This window comes from Mustela nigripes, chromosome 1 (genome assembly GCF_022355385.1).
Source record: "Mustela nigripes isolate SB6536 chromosome 1, MUSNIG.SB6536, whole genome shotgun sequence".
In the NCBI taxonomy this organism is placed as follows: domain Eukaryota; kingdom Metazoa; phylum Chordata; class Mammalia; order Carnivora; family Mustelidae; genus Mustela; species Mustela nigripes.
The window spans coordinates 131,092,156-131,117,534 of NC_081557.1; the positions used below are offsets into that span (position 1 = coordinate 131,092,156).

Here is a 25,379-nt window from a genome sequence, read left to right on the forward strand (position 1 = left end):
TCAAGAGACGGGGCTCAGTCTGCCTGTGGGACGGTGCTGTCAACCCCGGCTCTGCGCCGATGTCTTTCATACTTTCACCTCCACCGACGTGCAGGCCTCGGAGGAAAAGACGGGCGCCCGCGATGCAAGTCTTCGAGTGGGAAGAGAAGCCATCTGCAATGGCTCATGGAGACAGCAAAAAAAAAGCCCCACATCTTGGCCTTTCGGATTTTCAGGCATAAGATAGGCTAAGCTGGAGAAAAATAAAGGCGGTTTCTAGAATTTGTGCAAATGACCTCGCGAAGCTGGTTGAGTGGAGCCGTCTGCCCCCCCCCCCCCCCATACCTGAATATCTGGTTCTGGAGGGTGACGAGAGTGGGCTAAGCACAGCTGAATTTATTTTACCAATTTTCAAGCTCACGTTATGAAAAATAGGGCCAGGCGGAGCCTCATCATCATTATGGCATAGTGAAGTGCTCATATCACAATTGGTTGTTTAAAGTTAATAGTAGATCAACTGAGCAACCACTAAAAAGATGATGCATTGGCTTAATTCCGTGCTGTTACGGAGCTCAGCAGCTGACTTAATATATACAGGGAGACGTTGGCAGACGGCTCCTTTTGGTAATAATATTCATTTTTATGAATGGCTCATTTATTTTTTATATGTTCCTCTTTAGCCCTGCCCTCATTTCTCCCCTCGGTACTGAGCCCGCTCCCGGGACTCTGAAGGTAGAGGAGAGCGCTGCATTTTAATGCAGAGAATGAACAGGCTGTAGCCGAGGATGGCTCCAAAGCAGTGAAAAATGGAGAGGAAAAAAAAATAGGAAAATGAATCTGTGGCAGCAATTGGATTCAGAAGTGCCAGCCAGCTGGTTATTTACTGAGTCTACACCCCACGTCTCTTTGTAGGTGTGTTTGTTTCAAATCCGGGTAGTGACTCATCATGACAGTGAATCTCTCCCATCCGCTCACTTCCTGCAGGAGGAAACTGTATCTGTGCAAGGCATTTTATCATTTTATCTAATCACCTGAAGAATAAGAAGAGCACGCTTCCTTGGGCATGTGCACACACACACACACACACACACACACAACCCTCAAAGGAAATGCACTAGACCTTTGCCTTGAAAGTTATTGGAGCAGGTTGGAGAGGGGCTTAGAGCTGTTCCAACTTCGCTCTCACATTTGCAGATATGTTTACAGCAGGGTCCCTAAGGGCCTGATCGTCACTGCGGAGCAGGTCCAGTATTTTCTCTGCCTACCAAAGCTATCTGCTTTCCCAGATTTCTGGATGTTTACTACGAAGGAAGGCATTGAGGCTGCCCAAGAGCATTTTCCTGCTTTGCTTGGCTCTCTCTTCACACAGCCCTCTTGCAGACCGAGGATGCCAATGGACAAATTAGAAAAGGAATGGCTAAGGAGTTCTTTGTGGTCACAGGCCACAGCTGATGGAGAGCTGAGACACCCCAAAACGTAAGAGAGGCAGTGGAGCCAAGAGGTTGAGAACTTCTGCTGTAGAGGCAGACTGCCCTTCCTGGAATCCCAGGTCTCCTGCTTCCCAGAGAATGGCCCTCAGCAAGTTGCTTCACCTCTTTGTGCCCCCATTTCTGGAAATTGAATACAATTATAATACCTCTCTCACAGGTTTGTGGAGAGGTATAAAGGAGTTAGCACAGGTAAATTACTTAGAACATCGCCCAGCGCAAAGGAAGTTTTAGCCGCTGTCGGCGGTGTTTCAATGTCCTGTACTAAGCAGTCCCTAATTGAAATGCCAAAAAAAGTGCTCAGTTGTCCCCATGACCCTAAACCAGCAATAGGAAGACCTCATCAGGGGAAAGGAAGCCTCTCCCCCTCGCCATCTCGAGCCATCCTGAAGGGAGCTGTTTTTGAAAGCATCATACGTGGGTGCTGAGGGAGCCATGCTTGAGTTCCCCACCAGTGGAAACCTGAGAGAACCTTCTCCTACAGGACTCAAAGCTAGTCAGTCCTCCCTTATGTGAGGCGGAGAGGGGTCAGCAGCCAGCAGTTCAGCCCTGGGAACCACGGGCCTTGCCTTGCAAACCTCTGCTCCCGGGGCTAACGAGGTTCTTGCTTATTCTTTTTCTTTTTCTTCCTCCGCTTCCTCCATCTTCTGCTTCTTCGAGAATTTATTTGTGATTTGTTTCTGAGGAAGATCCAGCATACTGAGGCTGAATAAAAGTTTGTGGTAGATTTCCAAGGGGTCCATAAGTTCCTTGCTTCACAATGATATGACACGCTCATTAAACTGCTCATTTGTGAGCCAATCCCCCTTTGGTGTGGCGACCCAAGACTGAATTTTTTTTTTTTTAAAGATTTTATTTATTTATTTGAGGGAGAATGAGTGAGAGAGAGCATGAGAAAGGAGGAGGTCAGAGGGAGAAGCAGACTCCCCAAGGAGCTGGGAGCCCGATGTGGGACTCGATCTTGGAAGTCCAGGATCATGACCTGAGCCGAAGGCAGTTGCTCAACCAACTGAGCCACACAGGCCCCCCCCCCCCCAAGACTGAATTTTTAAGAAGCTCAGAGATAGGCTCTTTGTGTGCACTTTGGTGGGACAGCTGTTGACTTGAAAATGATTTAGTCTAGCTGCTTTGTTTTGAAGATGGGGAAACCGAGGCCCAGGAGAGTGAAGCAGCTTTCCCAAAGTCCCCCAGCTGGTTAGCGGTGGAAGCAAAACCCTATAGGAGAGGAAATATGGGAGTGTTCTGACTGCACAGAGGGCCTCAGGCTCTCTGGATATGAAACTCTCCCAGACAGGCAAATACTGAGCTCTGTTTCTTCTCCAGCTGGCATCTTGTCCTGGACACAGCAATATGGGACTTACTGCCATATTTTACAACAGACATAAATTCTGCACTTCCAAATCAAACTAGAACCCGCTATCTGCCCAAAGAGAATAAATTAATTTTAACAAGGCTCTCACATAGTATTTACAGAGTTTCCATGTTTCATTTGGCAATTTAATGCTATTTTACCTTGGGTGTTGATACTGAATTGATGAGCTTTTTTTTTTTTTTAAGATAGGAAAGGAGAAGAATTTTAAAAAAGAAAAAAAAAAAAAAGGATGGGAAAGAAAAGACCATAAATATAACTACTTCTCAGCCTTCAAAATTCCACAAGAATTAATAATTCAAAAATATGTAAAGTAGCAAAGAGTAGGTATTGACAGAGTTGGGGAAAATGTCAACTATAAAGGGGGAAGGTGAGAAAAATATAGCTATAGGACAGCTGTCTGCACCATACCTAGAAGTCATGGTGTCTTAGAAAATGTCATTGTGGAGGCACCTGGGTGTCTCAGTCAGTTAAGTAGCTGCCTTCACCTCAGGTCATGATCCCAGCGTCCCAGGATCAGGTCCCTCATCATGCTCCCTGCTCTGTGGAGAGCCTGCTTCTCCCTCTCCCTCTGCCTGCTTATACTCCCTCTCTCTCTCTATCAAACAAATAAAATCTTAAAAAGAGGGGCACCTGGGTGGCTTAGTCGGTTAAGCATCTGCCTTCAGCCCAGGTCATGATTTCAGGGTCCTGCGATCGAACCCCACATCGGGCTCCCTGCTCGGTGGGGAATCTGCTTCTCCCTCTCCCACTCCCCCTCCTTGTGTTCCCTCTCTCTGTGTGTGTCTCTCTATGTCAAATAAATAAGTAAAATCTTTTTTTAAAAAAATCTTAAAAAGGAAGGAAGGAAGAAAATGTCATTATGGCGCACGCATTTGTCATCATATTGAAAAAAATTCAAGGCCAGTATCTATGACTCTTGTCTTCTCTGTACTGTTCCATGCACTGAGCTCAGTCCTGGGTCCACATTCCAAATGTGCTGCCTTGCCGGATGGAAGAGGAAGTTGGGGAGCAGGTGAGGCAGTGAGAGGGGATATGTGAGGGCGGAAATGGAAACTGAAATCAAGGAGTGGAGGAAGTCCACTTGGAAGTCCATGGAAGTCATGCCCAGCTCATCTTTTGTAGAATCGGTATGTTTAGAAGGGGCACAGGTGGCACAGAGGAGAAAGCATGGTCTGGCAGGCAGACCCGCGGGAGTCGGAGGAAGCCAGATGCTTCGTAGGGCGCATGCGGGGAGCTACAGCAATAGAACTGAATGGGAGGACATAGAAATGAGCTACCCAGCTCCAAAGCTCTCAGCGAGCAAACAGGCATAGCTGTCTATTGTCATTTCATCCATTCATGTTTTGTTTGTTCACTGATTCATTTAGTTATTCTAAAGAGGTTTGTTTCTTTCTAATAATGACGATAAGAATGAGCACCAGGGATAACGTGCCTACTCCGTGCCATCACCCCCATTACGTCGAAGACCAGCTGCAGTTGGGAGAAGCTGGGTAACTCGTCCAAGCTCACTCAGCTGGGATTCAAACCCAAGACCGTTCTGTGCCAGCGTCCCCTCTGAATCACTGTAATGTTGCATGACATGACTCCTTATTCCAGTATGATCACCTGGGGCTGCTCCAAACTCTCCCAACAGTCTGTTTCCTGACTTTATCCAGAGACTCTGCTTCTGGCCCCAGCTCTGCCACCCACCTGCTGTGTGGCACTGGCCAAAGCTCTCTGTTTCTACGGATCAAGTCTCCTCATCAGCAAAATGCAGGGATTGCACCAGGAGGTTACTGAAATTCCTTGCTTCTCTAAAATTTCATGTACCCATCCCTGGACACTCGTTCGTCCCAGCTGGATGAACATTTATAAAAATGCACATTTCTCTCATGACCTCACCCCTCGCATCTAGGCTCTGGCTTCCTGGTGGTAGAATCAGCCATTGCCCAGCTGACATACTTTATTCTCAGGAGAGCCCCTGACTTTTTTTAAGGTAGCAATGCACCCACCGAAAGGACTACGTTTTCTAATGTTACTTAAGGCAGGACATCCTGCCTTCCTAAAGGTTTGGACCAATGAGACATAAGTGCATCGGGCTTTCGGGGGGAGCTCATGTCATCTTCCCTCTTCTTCTTTCTTGCCAGCAGGACAAGCTTGATGACCAGAGCTCCAGCAGCCATCAGGGGCCAAAAGCAGCTTCAAGGATAGAACCCACCTACTAAGAACAGTGACACAGAAAGATAGAGAGCATGGTCTAGCCACCGGATCAGTCCTCAACTTCCTACCTCTAAACTTCTTTTAGGTGAGACAACAATAAGCCCTTGCAAATTTAAGCCTCTCTTCTTTTGGATTTTCTGCCGCATGCAAGCAAGTAACTCTCATGAATGTGTCCACAAACTTGTCACGCTTTTTTTCTCCAGCTCTAACATTCCCCTTCAATTGTAGTGTTAAATTTGCTATGGCCTGCTGGACAAACTGACGACCTGCGGGCAGCCCCAAATCCATTTGTGTGATGCCAGATTCATAGTCTGGAAAACATAACCTGAAAAACGGTTCCTCTTATGTTCTCTATTACAGCAAATGGCAACACCACGTTTCCTGCCACTAGGGTCCAAAGCCTGGTGTTAGTTTTCACTCCTGTTATTCAGTCAGTTACCAAATACTACGGATGCTGCATTCATTGATCTAACATTTTGAGGGCGGGTTAGCTCAAGAGATGATTGGTGCTGGGCCAAGCAGATACCTGTTGCATGCTTGCAGTCAAGGGCAGGGATTTATCTGTTCTCATGAAACTTTTTTTTTTTTTTTTTAAGATCTTATTTATTTATTCGACGGAGAGAGAGATAGGGAGAGAGGGAACACAAGCAGGGGGGTGGAGAGGGAGAAGCAGACTCCCCGCTGAGGAGGGAGCCCCACGTGGGGCTCATCCCAGGACCCTGCGATCATGACCTGAGCTGAAGGCAGATGCTTAACCCGCTGAGCCACCAATGTGCCTCCGGTTCTCACGAAACTTGTAATGAAGACAGGGTAGTGAGAACACACAGTGGGGGCGGGGAAGGCTTTGACTCAGCTCAAATCTGAAGGATGACGGACCTACTGAGACAAAGAGTAGGGAGAGGTGTGGGGTGGCAGAGGTGCATTTTAAGCAGGGAAAGAGCTCGTGAGAAAGTCCAAGGAAAGAAGACCACAGTGTACTCAGTGAGTTAAAAGAAGGCTGTTGGCTAAAGCACTGGGAACCATGGAGGATCCAAGAGGCAAAGGTAGTGTGCAGACCATATTAAGGACCTTGAGCTCATTGGAAAGTCAATGGGAAGCCATCTGAAGGTTTTTAAGCAGCCAAAGATGGGTGGGCAGTGTGACCTGATCATATCTGGGGTGTCCTTCCTATTTCTTTTCTCCTCTTTTCTTAATTCCCTCTGCTGCTACCCTCATTTCCTAATAGGTTGCTTGTCTCCCTGAAACTCACCCTCCACGTGTGAGAATCATTCTTCCAAATCCCAGTGCTGGGCATCGTGCTTTCATTCCCTAAGGTCTTCAAGAGCTCCTGATTCCCGCTAAATGAAATTCAACTTCCTAAACCAGAGTTCAAGACCCTGGCTTCCCTGTGCCTCCTTCCACACCTGCCGCTCTCCCTCACACGCCCTGCATGCTTCGGCCAAATTGTGCTGTGCCGTGTTCCCCTGATGCCCTGCCTCTCCTCCTGCTCTTCCTTAGAAACTGGAATGCCACTTTCTTGAATGACCATTTGTCCCAACCCTTCTGTCCTTTAAGGCCTTGCTCCAATTCAACTTCCTCCATCCGGTTCGGCCTGCTGTCCCCAACCCAGTCATCCTTTCTCTCTGTGTCTCTGAGCCCTGTATCTGCTCCTCCCCAGGAACTTGTCACTCTGCATTTGGGCACAAACCTTATCTCCCGAAACAGCTTGGTGGGAGGATCCTGGCTTCTTTCTGCACCTAACAGGTCCCACTGTGCCCTACTTATATGTTATGCTCTCACCATAGCATATGCCCGCCCCAATGTCCCTCACCCAGCCACCCTATCCCTGCCCCTAGCCCCCAGCAACTCTCGGTCTGTTTCATGAGATCAAGAGTCTCTTATGGTTTGTCTCCTCTTGATCCCATCTTGTTTCATTTTTTTCCCTCCCTACCCCCCGTGACTTCCCACCCTGCCTCTCAAATTCCTCGTATCAGAGAGATCATATGATAAGGGGCTCAGGAAACGTCAGTTGAAGGAACACATGAATGATACTCAAATAAATGGACAAAATGCCATCTAGGGTCACCCTTCACACAATTCCTTCCCAGTCCCTGAAAATGGCACATTTGCACAGTGAGCCTAGTAACACGCAGGCTGTTTTTGGAAACAGACTAGCTGGGTTCAAATCCCAGCTTTACCGCATACTACCTGTGTGCCCTGAGCAAGTTACCTCATCTCTCTGTAAATGGGGATCAGAGGGGTGCCTGGGTGGCTCAGCTAGTTAGGCGTCTGTCTCTTGGTTTAGGCTCAGGTTGGGATCTCAGGGTTGTGAGATTGAGCCCCACATCCGGCTCCCCACTCAGTGCAGAGTCTACATGAGATTCTCTCTCTCCCTCTTCCCCTCCCCGTCAATAGATAAATAAATAAATAAAAATTGAAAATAGAATGGGGGTAATAATATACTTACCTGGGGAGTTAAGCGAGTTCGTTCACAAGGAACAAGTAGAAGGGTATCTGTCACCAAGTAAGTGCTCAATAAAAGTGTTCATCATCATCATCATCATCATGCCATCATTCCCAGTTGGAATGACTCTCACTAGGGGACTGTGCCCTCTGTGACTCAATGACCTTCAAAATTGTGCTGGGGCCAGAGTCCTGGGCAGCGTAATTTCCTGCAAGCTGTTCAGCAGGGGAGCTTCCCAGCAACTCTGCATCTTATCCACTGAGCCTGGCAGGTCCTTCCTCTTATTCCACAGACTTACAGTCTGTGCCATTTCAGCCTCGGGACTGTGATGTCCTTAAGGACAAAGATGACAAGAGTAACAACCAGCGCTCTCCAATCCTTACCACACACTGGGCACTCGCTGTTCAGAGCATTCGCATGGATTAATTCATGTGGTTTTTGTTTTGTTTTGTTTTGTTTTTTTCCCAGAAAATTTTATGTGGCAGGTAGGGCACAGAGAGTTAGGTAACCTAAAGCATGGAGCCAGCATTATTTTTGTTTATTTATTTAATTTTATTAATATATAATGTGTTATTTGCCCCAGGGGTACAGGTCTGTGAGTCATCAAGCTTACACATTTCACAGCACTCACCATAGCACATACCCTCCCCAATGTCCATAACCCTGACACCCTATCCCTGCCCCCCACCCCCCAGCAACCCTCAGTTTGTTTCATGAGATTAAGAGTCTCTTGTGGTCTGTCTCCCTCCTGATCCCATCTTGTTTCATTTTTTCTCTTCCTACTCTCCATGACCCTCCACCCTGTCTCTCAAATTCCTTGTATCAGAGAGATCATATGATAATTGTCTTTCTCTGATTGACTTATTTTGCTTAGCATAATACCCTCTAGTTCCATCCATATCATTGCAAATGGCAAGATTTTGGTGGGGGGGAGTTAGATGGCTGCATAGTATTCTGTTGTGTATATATACCACATCTTCTTGATCCATTCACCCATTGATGAACATCTAGGCTCTTTCCATAGTTTGGCTATTGTAGACATTGCTGGTATAAACATTCTGGTGCATTTGCCTCTTCAGATCCCTACCTTTGTATCTTTAGGGTAAATACCCAGTAGTGTGATTGCTGTGTCGTAAAGTAGCTCTATTTTCAACTTTTTTAGGAACCTCCATGCTGTTTTCCAGAGTGGCTGCACCAGCTTACATTCCCACCGACAGTGTAGGAGGGTTCCCCTTTTGGAGCCAGCATTTAAACCCAGCCAGTCTGGCTCCAGAGGCCAGGGGCTTCTCCACACTATCCCACCTCTCCTCTGTATCTTTATTACCAGGAGCAGAGTGGGTATAAACAATATTTGCAGAATGAATGGATCCCAGTGGCATCTTTAGGAAGCCTTCACGTATTTTCTCTCCAGGATTTCTGACTGACTCCCTTTGCTGTGGACCCCCCCTAAAGCCCCCAACGGCAGCTGGGAATGTTCCTGCTCTCCTCGGGAAAGCACACTCTCTCAGGGGGCTTGAGGAAGTGGCCCCCGTAAGTCTCATCAGGGTTCATCCTCAGACTTCTCATATTGCCTTTTTTTTTTTTTTAAGATTTTATTTATTTACTTGACAGACAGAGATCACAAGTAGGCAGAGAGGCAGGCAGAGGAGGGTGGGGGGAGATGCAGGCTCCCCACTGAGCAGAGAGCCCGATGCGGGGCTCGATCCCAGGACCCTGAGATCATGACCTGAGCCAAAGGCAGAGGCTTTAGCCCACTGAGCCACCCAGGCGCCCCTCACATTGCCTTTCTTAGAAAGAGTTGGTGGAGAGTACAAATCGCCTTGCTAGTCTCGTGGAATTAAGAATGCATTTGGTTGTGGGGGGGTATTATAATTGCACTTTATTTTCACTAATTTTTTTTCTCTATGAAAAGCGTCTGCGTTAATTGTAGAAACTGTGGCAAGGAAAATGTGTACAATAGAGAGAATTTTAAATGGAGGATATTTTTACTCTGTATTCAAAATATTCTTTAATATTTAATGATTCTTATAGTTTAAAAAAAAAAGAGCCTAAGTGATTAGACATTAGGCATTATGGGGAGAGAAAGTCTTTCTAATATTGGCTTGTTCTCATTCAGCTTCTTGGGATCTTGACAACTGCTTGAGGATATTCTGCTCCTGTCCTCAATGGAGACACAGCCCACAAGGTAAATGCAATCTCCAAAGGTGCCCTGAGTCTCCCATAGGCCCTGAAGAGAAATGCATGAAGTGTGTCCATGTTCAGCCTGGGATACAGGAACGCATGTAGGAAAAACCCAAGACATTCCACACTGTGGAGCAAGGCCTTCAGAGCTTCTAACCAACCCCTATTTGGAACCCCTTCTCTTTCCCACAAAAAGTAGTCCTGGTCATATACACCTAAATATATTAATTAGCTTTGCAACTAAGGTTCACAAGATATACGGTAAAAATATTGGATTTTCCTGTCTGAGTTCATAATATTCTGCTTCGATTAATGGAAACTTACCCACTCTGTTTTTTGTAACATAAATTACAAAGGCAATACACATTTACTGTAGCACATCTAGAAAAATACTAAAAATGTACAAAGGAGGAAATGAAAAGCATCAATAGATCCGCCATCCTGAGAACCTGGCCCACTCTGGACGTCTTCTTCGTCGTCGTCTTCTTCTTCTTCTTTTTTAAAATTTATTTAACAGACAGAGATCACAAGTAGGCAGAGAGGCAGGCAGAGAGAGGAGGAAGTGGGATCCCTGCTGAGCAGAGAACCCGACGCTGGGCTCAATCCCAGGACGCTGGGATCACGACCTAAGCCTAAGGCAGAGGCTTTAACCCACTGAGCCACCCAGGCGCCCCCACCCCACTCTGGACCTCTGACTCTGCATGTGGATAAGTAAGGAGAATGGGAAAGAAGAGCACGTGTAGTGGGTGGGGGTATCTGTGTGCGTGGCTTGTCCCAAATACTATGCATCTGGTCATAACACTCTGATTCCCTTTAGAAGCTACTTCATCATGAATCCTCTTCAACCAACCAAACAACCAACTAATGAACTAATCAACCACCCACCCCACCAACCAACCAATGTGTGTACCTGACACATACACACAGACACACACATTTCAACCTGTGGCAGTGTAGGGAAATGTCAACCCTGTCAGTCCCAATACCACTTTCGTGGGGTTAGGCACAAAAGTCGTTCTGGGGGACTTTTCTTCTCTGGGTAAAGGAAAGAGATTCCCTTCTACTTTGGTGGGAAAGACAGAAAGATGAGCTTCCTGGAGCTACTAGCTGCAATAGTTATAACCCTATGGAGAAAGTTGTTTCAGACAATGAAGGAAAGACAGAAACACTGGAGAATCCTAACTGTGTTTGAGTACCTGGTCTTGGCTGCCCCTTGCTGTAGCTGAACCTGCTTCTGCTTGTCTCTGAGAGAAACAACTTCCTGTCTCTGCCCGGTTTGGTTACCTGAGCCCATACGTCTCTTTTGAGCTGAGGTATTTAGAGTTGGAAATTTTCTCACGGAATCAAGAGTCTTGTTTAAACAAACACAGCAACATTACATGTGAGGGCAGAAAATTAGAAGTGTATTTATTTAGGATAGATCTGTAAAATTTGTTCAAAAGAAAATGTTGAGCTTTGCCCTGTCCACGCCTTGTGTCACCTGCTCTGGGTCTGACCAGAGATGTAGGTGGTCTCTCCCTTCTCAGACAATTCAGTTAGCTCCCACCATCCTCAGACCTCTGATAGGAGTCAGGGTATGAGTGTCAGTGCTGTGAGACCATGAATCCTAGCCCAGGGTTTATAGTCATGCTTTCCCTCTAGAACTGAGTTTCTCAACTTAACAGGGAGGAGGCGCAACTCTGTTATAGAGAAGGTATTATTATGTAATGTCCTTTCTGCCCTTGCACCATGAAGCCAGCCTGAGCACCATTCCCGGTGCATCCAGTGGACAATGAAAGCAGACTCTGGACAGCTCAGCTCCATTGTGGAAATCACCCAGAACTCTCCTCACCCTTCTCACTCCCAACCCTTTCTAGTCTGCTTCTAACTCCTGCCTCAGTTTTATGTTCCAGATTTTGATTCCTATCCTGCCCTTTGGTCTTCACAACTAATGTTGGTTTCATCTGTTGAACCAGAGAGTCCCCAAGAGCTTTTCCTCACATACTCCCCACCTCCTTCCCCAGCCCACTGTGTTCCCCTTATTCATGCTCCAGCCCCAATGAGAATACAAATCCCGACATTAATTCATTTGGGTGTTTCCACAGATGTATCTATCCCTGGTCCCTGAAGGTAGAGTATTGGGCACTATAAGCAAAGAGGAAGGATGGAGGCATCTGTAATGAACAGGGGTGGGTTACAAACAGAAAGGCACATTGACACGAGTTGAAAAGTCATTGGTCAGTGCATGTTACAAGATGGAGGAATTTCTGTACAGATTCATGGCAGTGAGAATAACATGGGTCCCATAGTTTACCATCTTGCCCCATTAGCTGTCTTGGTTGGCTTCATCTACATTTAGTGCTGGCTGGAGAACGTTCAAGAAGAATTTACAGCACCTTTTATTTTGTTCATCTGTCTTCCTATCCAAGGAAGAAATAGTCAGTATCTTGCTTGTATCATCACCTAAAATAGATCATTGACTCTTGTTATTAATAAAACTTGTATTTCCTTTCTCCATGCACGTTCTAGAGAGCAAAGGAGGGGAGCCCAGAGCTGAGTAGAAAGAGCTGCTGAGAGGATTTCAGTGGTTTGCTGGGCTCCCCCGCACCTTGTGTTCCTTCCCCTCCAAACTGGGGCCAACTTTCCCCCTCCACCTCCACTTCCTTGATAGTTCAATTACGATCGTTCTCTGCCACCTTCCAGATTGGATTTAAGACAGCTAAAAACAAAAAGCACACACAAGAGGACAATTTGGAGTAATGATTAAAAATGGCTTCAGAGGACGCCTGTGTGACTCAGTGCTGCTCAGGTCATGATCTCGGGGTCCTGGGATCGAGTCCCGCTTTGGGCTCTCTGCTCGGTGGGGAGCTTGCTTCCTCCTCTCTCTCTCTCTGCCTGACTCTCTGCCTACTTGTGATCTCTCTCTGTCAAATAATAAAAAAAAGAAATGGCATCAGAATCTTAGCTGGAAGATGAGGGAAACACAGTGGAACTGGAAACTTGGGTAAAAATGATAATGGACAGTAAACAATTCTCTATTTGGGTTCTGTTGTCACTGATGGTAAAGACTGACGGTAGTACTGAGTAAGGGCTGTACAGTGACTCTTAGCTCAGTAGGTGATGGGTTTTCCCATGGTTATTGAGCATTTCCTAGGGCCAAGCACTGTTCAGGATACAGAGATGACTAACGCTTTTTAATCCCCATCCTCAAGGTGCTCACAATCGAATCTGTTCCCATTATAACCTTATGTACTGAGAATAGGCATAAGTTTCTCTGTGTCTGTCCCCACCCCATGGCCTGTTCTGTTATGTCAAGCCTCATGTAGGTGGTGAAAACTACCCAAAATTACTGGACAGGTATGTATGTCTAAGCCAAGACAGCCATAGCATGGGGCCACACCAAGTTTGGCAGATGATGTTTTCCAGAATGCCTATAACATATCTCCTATTCCACTTGCTCTTGACACCGAAGGGTAGCATTTATGTCTTCTTGCCCCTGAACTTTGTGACTGTTTCAAATGACAGGGGACAGAGGAAGTGATGAATTGTGACTTCTGAGTCTAGCTTTTAAAATGCCATGTCCTTCCACTTTGTTCTCTTGGGATATTTGCTCTTGAAACCCAGCTACCATGCTGTGTGACAGGCATGGAGAGGACTATGTAGTAGGAGCCAAGGCCCCGGGCCCACAGGCCTGGCTGGGTTCCAATCAAACAGCCAATAACGATACCAGCTTACCAGCCATGGGAGTGAGACATCTGAAGGCAGATCCCCCAGCCCCAATTTTCAGTCGCCCATGGCACGTGATGCCATGTGGAATAGAGAGGAGCCACTCCCAAAGACCCCCCACCCAAATTGGAGACTCACGAACAAAATAAATGATTGTTGCTGGGTTAAGCTCCTAAGTTTTTTGGCTTTGTTTTGTTGTTACTTTGGTTTGGTTTTGGTTTAACCCACCCAGTTCTAAGGTAGTTAGGCAGCAATACATGGGCAAAATGCCAATTCAATCAGATTTTTCTCTTTTGCAAAGTATGACTGCTTCTGGAGGTGGGACTCGAGGTCAGAGCAAATCTCAAACATTGCTGTTCTTCCTCTTTTACACAAGGGCTACGGACCTGCCAGGTTTGGCCATTCTGAAAGTCACAGTGATTATGGCTGTTAAAGAGGTGATCTTTCAAGCAACTCTGCATTTACACGTGATCGCCCTAACCACCTGTATTTGAGAGTAACTGGGCATAGCTCTCTATCCCAACCCTGAAGAGGACAACCACTACCCTGCTGACTTCAACCCCAGTAAATGGGATTTTATTTTTTCACTCAGTGACCAAATCCTTACCGGAAGCTAGATCCAGAAACTAGTTTTTTTCCCCCTTACCCACTTTATTCCAAGCCCAGGCTTCTTTTTCTCAGCCGGATACACCATTTCCACTGGCACTGTGTGGCGCCCTTCCTTCTCCACCAGCCGTCAGCTTCCATTACTTCTCATCCGACCATGCCCACCCATGGGCCTCCTTGACAATGACCAACACCTTCTTAAACATTCTCCTACTGGTTATTACTGGACAGGCGGGTTAATGTAGTAGTTTAAAGCACGTGCTCTGCAGTTGGGAAGACACGGGACAAGTTCATGAGTTCTCTAAGCCAATCTTCAAAGTATTACGGTGAGGATTAAAATGAGATGCTACATGATTAAGTGCTTCACCCCTTCTGGCCTGGATTGCTGCCTCTATAGATATCCAATATTCTCTTAGTGCTTTGTGAAATAGAACCTTATTGTTGGATATGCTAATGTGCCAACCCTGGAGACTACTGTTCCTGGTGGCCTGGCAGATAGGTTAGCTAATAGGATAAGGCTGAGGTGTCTCAATGCGCCAGCAGGAAAGTTCTTTTAAGTGACTCACCCCTGGGCTTGTTCCCTTTCTCTCCTCCTTGTGAACATGATGCTGGAGAGTTTACATCATGTGGCCACCTGGTCGACCGGAGCTCTGCACTGACGGAGGTGGGAGTCTGAGAAGGAACCCAGGTCTCAGGTGACCGTGCACTTACCACACCAGCTTACCTTTGTGCTCCTTCATGTGGGAGAAGAAAAGACCTTGCTTAAAACAACTGTATTTCATGTGTCTACTCTTAGAAGCTGAACTTAATTCCTGAGACACACAATGGATGCTAGGTACAGTTAGTATTATTGTTCTCTCTTAGTATCATTTCCCTAATGTTGTGGGACTCTCTGCTCTTTGGGTCCAAGCCATCTCAAGGCTGATCTGTCCCAACACTTCAGTCCTTCAGTCGTTCTGGTTGAAATAGGAAGGAAATACCCACTGCCACAGACTCTCGGGGTTTAACGTTGCCCTAAGCGACCAGGTTTTACTTCAGCTGGGGCCTGGAGGAGGGATCTTTCTGCTTGTTGTTTGTCAAGGTGCTGACTAGTTTTTGTGACCTGCGAGAACACATCCTTATTCACAGGTGTCTTCGTAGGATCTGTGTATGGTGAACCTGCCTGTCAGCCTTGCTCTAACTATTATAATGTCAATGTGTGGAAAATGAAATTAGAATTAAAGGCATGAAGAAAAGTGAATAATCAGGACAAAGAGAAGGCTTTAGCTCTGAGATTTTCCTATTTTTACTTAAAAAATGTTTAAAAATTATATTCCATAGACAATTAAAATTTCATTTTTCAATTTAAAAATATTTTTCAAAGAAAAAAGACAAGAATGTGTTATAGTATCTTTTTAGATATGTAGAAAATCCAATTAATTTTAGGGTAGATAATTTTGTGTAAAAAAGGTTCAATTCTATAGGAACTTTTAAAATTGTCATTGCTTCATTTATTTAAAGAGATATATAGATCAAAAGAGCATAAGTATCAAAGGTAAAATTTTTTATTTTTCATAGTCACAGAAATTAAAAGAATTTTCCTTTAAAAAGATGTTAATTCACCCCTTTACCCTCAGTCAACATTTTAGTAAACAAATACCTTACCTTCAAATAAACATTAATTTAGAATGTTAATATACATTAATTACATAGAAACTAATGTTAAAGATATTTTTTACTCCTATCTTATAGCACTTTATTTTTCAACTGAATTTAGAAATGCTTTTTAATTCCATTACTGCTGATTGAGCAATGTAGCATACAAACAGGTATGGACTTAATAATTTTTTTAATCAAAAATCATGCAGCTGAGAATAGAACAATTTATACATATGTAATGTATAGCTGGCATTTCTAAAGCCATAAGGTATGAGGGAAAAATAATATTATATATATTATTCTCAGCATGCAAGACAAGGGGAAAAAAACCCTAAAACCTTTCATCAGTGTTAAAACTTTAGTAGTTGTAGGGCGCCTGAGTGGCTCAGTCCGTTAAGCCACCAACTCTTGACTTTGGCTCAGGCCATGAGCTCAGGGTCATGGGGGTCAAACCCCATGGTGGGCTCCGTGCTGGGTGTGGAGCCTGCTTGGGATTCTCTCTCTCCCTCTCCTCTTGTCCCTCCCCGCTCCCTTCTCTCTCTAAAAATAATCAAACAAAAAGAAAAACAAACAAACAAACAAAAAATCTGTAGGGATGCCTGGATGGTTCAGTGGGTTAAGTGGCTGCCTTTGGCTGAGGTCGTGATCCCAGGGTCCTGGGTTCGAATCCTGCATCAGGCTCCTTGCTCAACGAGGAGCCTGCTTCCCTCTCTACCTCTGCCTGCACTCTGTCTGCTTGTGTTCTCTCTCTACCTGACAATAAATAAATAAAATCTTAAAAAAAAAAAAAACCCACTTCAGTAGTTTTGCAAATAAATTCTAATCAATAATGATTTCTTACATGAAGCTTCCAAGGCAGAATTTCTACATTGAAGCTCAATGGTAAATACAACATCTGTTGATCTTACTGACATTCCGAGAAAATACTTTATACTGCTTGAAAAATGAGAGAGTCTAATAAGGTAGGGTTTTTTTTTTTTTTTGCAATATTTTCACTTAACTTTAAAAACAAGACATGTACATGCTAAATTACCAACGATCTACCAGATTATTTTTAACTTGTTGGAAAACTATAATCACTGCTCTTTCTGGATGCTGACATTTATTAAACACTCAGAGTTTTCCTAAGTTCTTGATGTTATATATAATTTCAGGGGCTTTACCTAAGTCAGAGTAATATGGTGATTACTTTCCACTGATCTTAACACTGAAAAAAATGTTTCTTACTATTTGTAGTTTCTATGTGTCATTCATTTAATTCTTGCCATGCAGACCAAAAAAAAAGTGAAAAATGTGAAGATCGTGCTTTTTGTAAAAGGTCCAATTACTTATTTATGAAATACCAAAGGCCAGTGATGATGCTGTGGTGGGAAGTGAGGAATATGGTTATCTGTGCACTCCACACTTGAAGTCCAGTGGAAGAAAATCCAGTCACCTTTGCTTGTCTTAAACAGCTCAGTTTTGTATTTCTAAACTTATACAGCACTGAAATAAAAGTCTCCATGTTATTGGATGTACTTTGGTTTAGAAATTTAACTTCTTGGAGCACCTGAAGACGTTAAAGATGGTGGCTCAGTCGTTAACCATCTGCCTTTGGATTCAGGTCAAGATCCCTGGACCCTAGGACCGAGTCCCACATCGGGATCCCTGCTCAGCGGGAAGCCTGCTTCTCCCTCTCTCACTCCCACTGCTTGTGCTCCCTCTCTCGCTGTCTCTCTCTGTGTCAAATATATAACTAAAAAAAAACTTAAAAAAAAAGAAATTAACTTCTTAAAATATTTCAAAAAGAGCTTAGAGCATCTATGGAATTGATTTGAAAAAGTTTTATATAACTGAATGGATTGCTATCCTATGAATATGACATTTTTTTGGAGAAAAGGTAGTAGGGCAAAACCCAAAAGAAATCAAGAAAACCTGCTGCGTATCTACCAATAGCCACCCCCAAAAGGACTAAGAGGAAAATAAGACTTTGATAACCAAATGGGAGAGTGCCAAGGTAATGTCAAAAAACTGCTCAAACAAATTTAGGATTCATTGTTTGGATGATGCAATTATTAATCACAGTTACAATTATTAATAAGCAATCTGACTAATTTCATTGCACGCTATTATACCGTGACTCTCCCGGTTAACTTAAGATTGAAGAAACGTTATCTGTGCATGAAGCTACTCTGGTCTGCCTGTTGTCCCTGTTAAATGGAAGCCGAGATTCATCCTGAGTATCTTCCAAGTGTGAAAACATAGCATGTGTAAATTTAATTCAGCCTAAAATGTCAATGTTTTCCCCACAATGAGAATTTCAGCGGTGTCTTCCTAGTATGTAACTGTGTCTTATCACTCCAGTACATTCAGAATTTGTATTAATTCTGACGGGAATTTAAACTAAAGTCTATATTTTTTGTTTACTCATCATGGGAGCCTCCTTCCAGACATCGTGCAAACTGATAAACAATCAAAATGTAAAAATAGACAAAAGCATTTTTAAAGCATGCATTTACACTGCTAGAGGCATTTGCCCCCCCTCCCCCACCCCACCATGGCTCTGAAGTTTGATCCCTGCTATATGCCTGTGTCTGGATAACAATGAGCTCGCCAGAAAGAGGAGTCGCATCATTGCAGTAAGAGTAGCTGGTTGATATCCTTACATATTTATTAAAACAAGTTTCCTGAGCAGTTCGACTCGACAACATTATTAACCTGGTTTGCTTAAAATGTACAAAAATGCAGTGAAACTTACATATCTTTAAAATATCCCCAAGTCAGATTTTGTTCTGATTGGCTACCCAATTAAGGGAAAATTAGTTAGCTGTTTATAGACATTAATCTGAAGCATAAAATTAACTTTGAGTTTAAAACAATTCTTAAAATTATCATAAATATATGACACCTATTGATTGAACAGTAATTAATAGATACAGGAGGCTAGGATTGACCCTTCACTGTTTTGATTCCTATATCTTGCCAGAAAAAAAAAAAAAAAAACCTTTAATAAAATGCTTGTATACTGTGCAATTACAGAAGTTAGTACATTTTTCAGAGATAAATCGAAAGGCATGATGCTGAAGTTTGTTTCTAGAATTTGAAATGATTTTACATACTAAATGAGAGTATTTTTATTGTATCGTAAAATATTGCTTCATCAAAATGAGATTCCAAGACCTCTTATAGTTCTCTGAACTTCTAAAGTCGCATTATTGGATGGTCTTGGACAAAATTGACAGGCCTCAGTGTTCCCCCCAAATCTTGGATACCTAGAGAGAAAAAGAAGGAATCAGAGAGTCTTCTGAGAGTCAAAATGTTGAGAAAGAACAAATTAACAAAATAAGCTGAAACGATGATTCAGAAAATGGCAGTTTTGGCATAAGTATCTGGGAGTCACTGTGGACCACAAGTTGAATATGAATGTGCAGAAGTGAAAACAAAGATACCGTATTAGGATGTACTAACGAGAATATGACACATAAATCTGTTGAAATTATATACCATGAAGACGGTCTTTTGCCAAAGCTGTATGAAGTCTCAGGATAGCAGAATAGTCGTGGTTAAACACAACCAGATAGTTTTCTTTCTTTGTGTGGAAAGATCTCCCCAGCTTTGGAGCTCTGTCTTTAAAATTATGGGCAAAGTCCTGAAGGCGAGCATGCCAGAGGGATTCCAAAAGGAGGGAGAGGGGCCGTTTTTGTTACGCTTTAAGGAGGCCTTTCAAACTCAAGACCCCAGATTCAGCAGCAAATGTTTGGTGAACCTCATCTCCCCTCAGTTTATATGTAGAGAATAAAATAAATAAAGTTTTCCTTCTTTACTTCTTTCCTAGAATAAAATATCAGGTGTTGTAGAAGATCTGAGGACTCCCAACTTGCTAGATTGCTTTAAAGTAGAAAATTAAGGATTAAATGAGGAATGATTTTACGTGAATGGGAATGATAAGCAGACCCTTCTGCACCACTGCTTCTTGGCAAGGGTGTCAACAAATATGGCAGAGATCGTCCTCTCTGATGGACTGATTGTGGCCTCCTGGAGAGCTGTGTAGAGGAGGACACGAGGCTTGTCCCAGCCTGATAGGAAAGTGCACTGAGTGATATCTGCCACAGACACAGGTATTTTCTATTCCTATTCTGTTTGTTTCAAATGACCTTAAGGATCTCAAGAACAAAGAAGGCTGACAGCTGATCCTCCTGTGTACATGTCCTTTTCACATACCACAGGCAAGGCAGGTGTGCTGAGAGCAAGAATGAGGTCTGGGGAAAATGTGAACAGACAGGTAGGTGATTTTAGCTGAGAAGGAAATTACTTTGCTCTCTCACTGAAGATTCCTATTCCTCAGAGAAGGTCCCAAAGGGTCCGGCCAACTCAGAGTCCACAAGGCACCAAACAGCATTAGGATGGCACGTTCTCTCTGTATGTCTTCTGGGCAGGTAGGTGAGCTTACCAAGCCCCTGGGATGATGTATACAGTGAACCACTCGCTTTGTTTTCTGTCTCTCCCATGATGTAACTCGCCTTGAGGAAAGTTCCTGCTGAACGCAGATGACCTATCAGAGGACTTGACTAATCAGAGGAAATTATCCAGAGCTAATTTGGTAACAAGGTGACCCAGAAGTAAGCCATATATAAAACAGCTTCCTGATTTAAACTCCAAGGAGTGAAGCAGAAATGTAAGACCTAGAGAGCATGGCCAGAGTGAGTACAGGCAGTGAGAGGCGGGTGGACCGGAGGGAAGAGGCCCTGATGAGAGGTGGATACCATGTGGTTCCTCCTCCCTCAGCAGCTAGCATGGACGGCAGCCAAGCTTCTTCCTAGTGCTGCTCAATTGTGCATTCTTCCAAGTACAGGTGATGCCATCATTAGGAAGAGTGGGCGTTGGAAGAAACAGCAAAAGGTTCTTGTGTCTATGTTGATTTGAAATTAATTAAATTTGCATCCTCTTCATCCTCTGTTGGCAGGCTAGCAAGCTCCCTCCGGGGCCGCTTCTCTTGGAAAACATTAGCACCATTCAGTTTCAGGATTCATTGTCACTGCAAAAAAACAGAACAATCGTATATTTCCAAGAAGCTACCGAGAGCTGGTCGCTCCACTACGGAGGTGACTCAAGAAAACATGAACAGTCAGAAAGCCAACGGTGTCCGGCTTACCATTTCTGAACCAAAGGTTGGTTTGAATTTTTGTATTTGATCCCTGAGGAGGAAATCCTTGAAAGCCAAGAAATAATCCCTTAGCTCTTGCTCTAATATCCCTCCCTAGTGCTGATGTGGAAAGAACCAGATGGAGTTGGAGGTTCCCTCCCTTTAATTAAATCTAATCCCATTCTCTATGAATCAATGCCAAATTGCTTCCCCCCCCCCCCCTTTTAAAAAAAATTTCCATGTGTTGTTTTTTCTCAGGAGTTTGTGGTCCTGGCGTGTTTTCAAAAGCCCATTTTGTTCATATCCACAAAGGTTCCTTCTCGGTGTCATTTAGAATTCAATCATTAGGCATCTTGGGGTGTGAGGAGACCTAAATTATGGACATGGTATTCGGACATGACTGTGCCGGCTGGCTAATTTGTGCTTTTGTTTCTAGCTTGGCTATCTTGGCCTTGTATCTGGCTCTGCAGCTTTTCCCAGTGAGACCACGCCTCCACCCACGGCTCCTGGAAAGCAAGCCACTCTACCCCTCCAGCTTCTTGTTTCACTTTGCTGTCCCATCACTCAGATCCCAGAACATCCCTACTTGAAGTGACCTCTGTCTCCAAGAAAGTGCCTGAATGATAATAGCCAATAGAACTTCGTATCTCCTTAGCTCACAGGCATGGATGGTCTGCAACTGACTAGATTCATCTGACTCCTAGTTCCAAGCTCTCCTGCTCAGGGAGACAGCATGTGTTTCCAAAAAGACTGAAGCAGTTTGATAGATAAATCGATCTATCCGTGGAAGGAGAGGGGAGGCTTTGGGTGGATGGTTGTGTGTTTGTGTTTGTGTTTTAAAAACGGAGGGAAGAAGCTGTGATTAGGGATGGGCAATCGATGGGAAAGGAGGAGGCAGACAGTTGTGAATAAAAGACAAATACCACAGCGAAACTTACCTGAAATGGAAAGCTGATGGAAAATTAAGACTTTTCCCCCGCAAAGAGCAGATATAACCACCCTTCACTTTGGTGACACTGAACCACTCTTCAGCTGGGCAAGGAGGTTCCATTTCTTGGAAATTGGGTGGTAGCAGGTAATTATTTCTAAGATCTAGGAGTTCATCTCTATGCACATAAGTAAGTCTGTTTCCTTCTGTGGCCTTATCTTGAAATGCCAGCCACTCTAAGCAGAGTGTAGCACAAAGCCGGATAGCAGTGGGCACAAGCCCTCTTTTGTCTATAGCACTGATCTGCACCCAGCAGTCCTAACAGAAGTGATTTTCTAAAGTGTTAGAAAACCAATCCATAGTCTTTGTTGAAAAAATAAATACAAATAAGCAAAACAAAAATACTAAGTCTTCCCACAGTTAACATCTTGGTGTGTACTCTCCCAAGCTTCCTTCCTTTGATAAAGATATACATTCTTTATGTGCAAAAAGGGAATTAAAAAAGGGGGATCATATTATGCATTTCATGCTATAATTGGCATTTCTCACCATCACTCACATACAGACATCATTCCTTGCTAATAAATATACAGTATCTTTTTTAGCAGCTACAGAGCCTTCCATTGTCTCACCAGACCGAAAAAGCATTTTTTAAACTGTATTCTTGAGATTAAACACGTTGTCTATTTCCGATTTTTAGTTTTTATTTAGTATAAAAAATCTTTGCACAATTCCAGTTGTTACCTTTGCATAAACATACCTAGGAGAGGAATTGCCAGGTTAAACTAAATGCCATTTCTAAGCTTGAATGGCCCATTGGCAAATTATCCCCTTCCCTAGACATTTTGTACGATTTACCTTCCTCCCCACACTTTCTTTAGGGAGATTTCCTTTCCCCACATCCTTTCCAATACTGGATATTATTGTTATTATTTTTTAAAGATTTTATTTATTTATTTGGCAGAGAGAGACACACAGGGAGAGAGGGAATACAAGCAGGGGGAGTGGGAGAGGGAGAAGCAGGCTTCCCGCTGAGCAGGGAAAAGGGTATGTGTGTGGGTGGGGGGAGGTGCAGATGGAAGGGGAGAGAGAGAATCTCTAGCAGACTCCCCGCTGAGCATGGAGCCCCACGAGGGGCTCGGTCCCACAACCATGAGATCAAGATCTGAGCCAAAATCAAGAGTTGGACACTTAACCAATGGAGCCACCCAGGCGCCCAGACAGCTATGCTTTTCTGATATGATTTTTGACCTGTGTGCCATGCCTTCAACCAATCCCCACCTTAAGTTATAATAATATATTCTCTATTTTTTTCTGGACTTGTTTTTTAACATTTAAACTCATTTGGCGTCTATATTAATCTAAAGCATGAGAGAACTCTTAATTTTAATCATGACATTGTGAAGTCTTTCAGGAGTACAGTAAGTCTCTATTTTTAAAAATCTTTTTATGTCCTTCCATAAAACTGAACAGTTTCTTTTTACATTATGCCATCTATTTTTTGGTTAAGTTTATGTCTCAGTATTAAACACCTCCTGTTGCGTTTACAGCAGTACGCATGCTAGTACGTGCTAACAGTGGCTCTTTCACACAGTAGAAAAGAGCATAGGGTCAGGTGGCCAGAGCTTGAACTAGGGTCCAGCCACTTCCTTGCTGGGTGACCTTGGGCAAGTGCACTTTTCTTAGCCTTAGTTTTCTGTTCTCCTCTCACCCGCAAAACATATATAATAATCTATGCATTTTATAGCGTTGTTGCAAGGAGTAAGTGAAGGGTGCCTGGGTCAGTCGTTTAAGCTTCTGCCTTCAGCTCAGGTCATGATCCCACGGTCCTGGGACCGAGTCCCGCATCGGGCTCCCTATTCAGCAGAGAGCCCGCATCCCCCTCTCCCTGCCGCTCCCTGCTTGTGCTCTCTCTCTCTCTCTCTCTCTCTGCCAAATAAATGAATAAAATCTTAAAAGAAGATGAAGAAGAAGAGAGCAAATCTAAGGAAGTCACTGCTCTACCGGCCTGACCTACAAACGTGTGAACATGTATTATTCTTATTTTGCAGAGTCTACGTTAGCAAATGTTCGTTGGTTCAACATAAGCTTTAACACTGCATCCAACATCCAAAGGCTTTAAGAAACCATCTTCCAAAAACAAACTTCCCATTTCTGAGGAGAATGTACTTCCCTGGGGTTTGTTGAGAACACCCTGTGAGCATTTCGAAGGTGTAGCCTGTGACACTGTCCACCAAGCAGAACCTGTTTCCTGCGAGCACCAAAGAGCCCGGGAGCCCACATGTGGCACCCTGCTCAGCTGCGTGGACAGTGAGTGGTGTGACGGGTCCTGCCACACAAGACGCTCTCAAAGCCGACACCCGCTGCCTCAGGGGCATCAGGTCATGCCTAGTGTCCAACACTCACAGGCCTGTGTTCACCGGAGGGGTGCGGGCCTGGGAGGAAGTCGGCACCCTGGGGTCAGGCCCACCACCTGGGCCTGGAGACATTCTCACTCGCTCGTTCCTTCCTTTATTTAGTTAGTGTGTTCCCTGCTGTCCTTGGCAGCTGTTTATCATCTCTGTGAAACCATGAAGGAAGGCCAGGCGTTTTTAACTCTGGCAAACCCTCGAGTTCCCTGTTAAAAATACCTTGGCAAACTGCCACACGATTGCAACAAATAAAGTCAGGGATCCTGCCTCAAACCTCTGTTGCTTGCCTCAGTGTTAATTCTGGCAGTTTTAGTGTCTTGTCGACGACAGTGGCAATAGTGAGTAATTTTTTCTCAGAGTGTTACATAGATATTTTAAGAATGTGGGACAGCTTCCCCAACAGCCTTTATAGTAACAGGCCTACTACTAACTGTAAAAACAAATTGAACTATGACAAAGCCTCATCTTACGATTTGTAAGAAAGCATTTAATTGGAGGGCTCGCAGTGAAATGAGGACAGAGTCGGCTCTGAACACCTCGCTTCCTAACTACCCCTGGGTTGCAGGCGGGAGAAGATCAGCCATCTTGGTTCTCCTGACCAGTATCTCCTGACCAGCTCCCTCCGTAGGACCACGGCCAATGTTCCCTGGCTCCGAAGATGGCAGTAAACCGGCATTAAACCTTTTTCATGTTAGGATGCTCCCAAACTTGGTTTGGGGGCAGTGCAGAGCTCAGTATGGCATAAAGTCACCTAACAATTAGATCATGCTCCCTTTCTCTTCTCCAATATATCTTCCCTTCTCCTTCCCGAAAGGGGCCAACACGAGGCGGGGGGTAGGGATGGAGGTGGGGGGATGGGGTTGGGGGTGTTTATAGAGGTCACACATCTGGTTAACATCACAGCCAGGCCTAAAATTCATCCAACACACATAGATCATGCCTACAGCAGACACAGTTTCTGGGCCACTCCTTAAGCATTGTTGTGGTTTATTAAATTTAATACATCTTCTCTCACCCACAACATGCACGTCACATGCACACACGTACAACACCTGCATTTTAACAGTGTTATTTGAGGTTATCATCCTGTGGGATTATAAGCGGTTACTCTGTGCCCTCTGATGTTACTTTTTATCCCTTATAAGACAGCGCTCAGATTTGAGGGAAACCAGCTGCCACTTAAACATACTTCCTATTGAATACTTGTTGAGTTTTAAAGGACTTTTGAGAAACTAGAAAGGAAGAAAGGAAAGAAACTCACGAAGAAAATAACTAGAAGTGGCCACTGAGATATACTTGAGTGGAGAA

The 25,379-nt window shown here is 44.2% G+C and overlaps 1 protein-coding gene across 1 annotated transcript in view; it reads right to left on the reverse strand.

The window, feature by feature from the left end:
- Window positions 1-18,242: 18,242 nt before the first annotated feature.
- The window catches only part of TMEM154 (transmembrane protein 154), a 42,039-nt gene continuing 34,902 nt past the window's right edge, over window positions 18,243-25,379 (reverse strand). Inside the window, exon 9 of the mRNA XM_059373833.1 lies at window positions 18,243-20,624. Within this exon, the coding sequence (XP_059229816.1) occupies window positions 20,609-20,624 (16 nt within the window). The 3' untranslated portion in view covers window positions 18,243-20,608. The remainder of the gene's footprint in view (window positions 20,625-25,379) is intronic.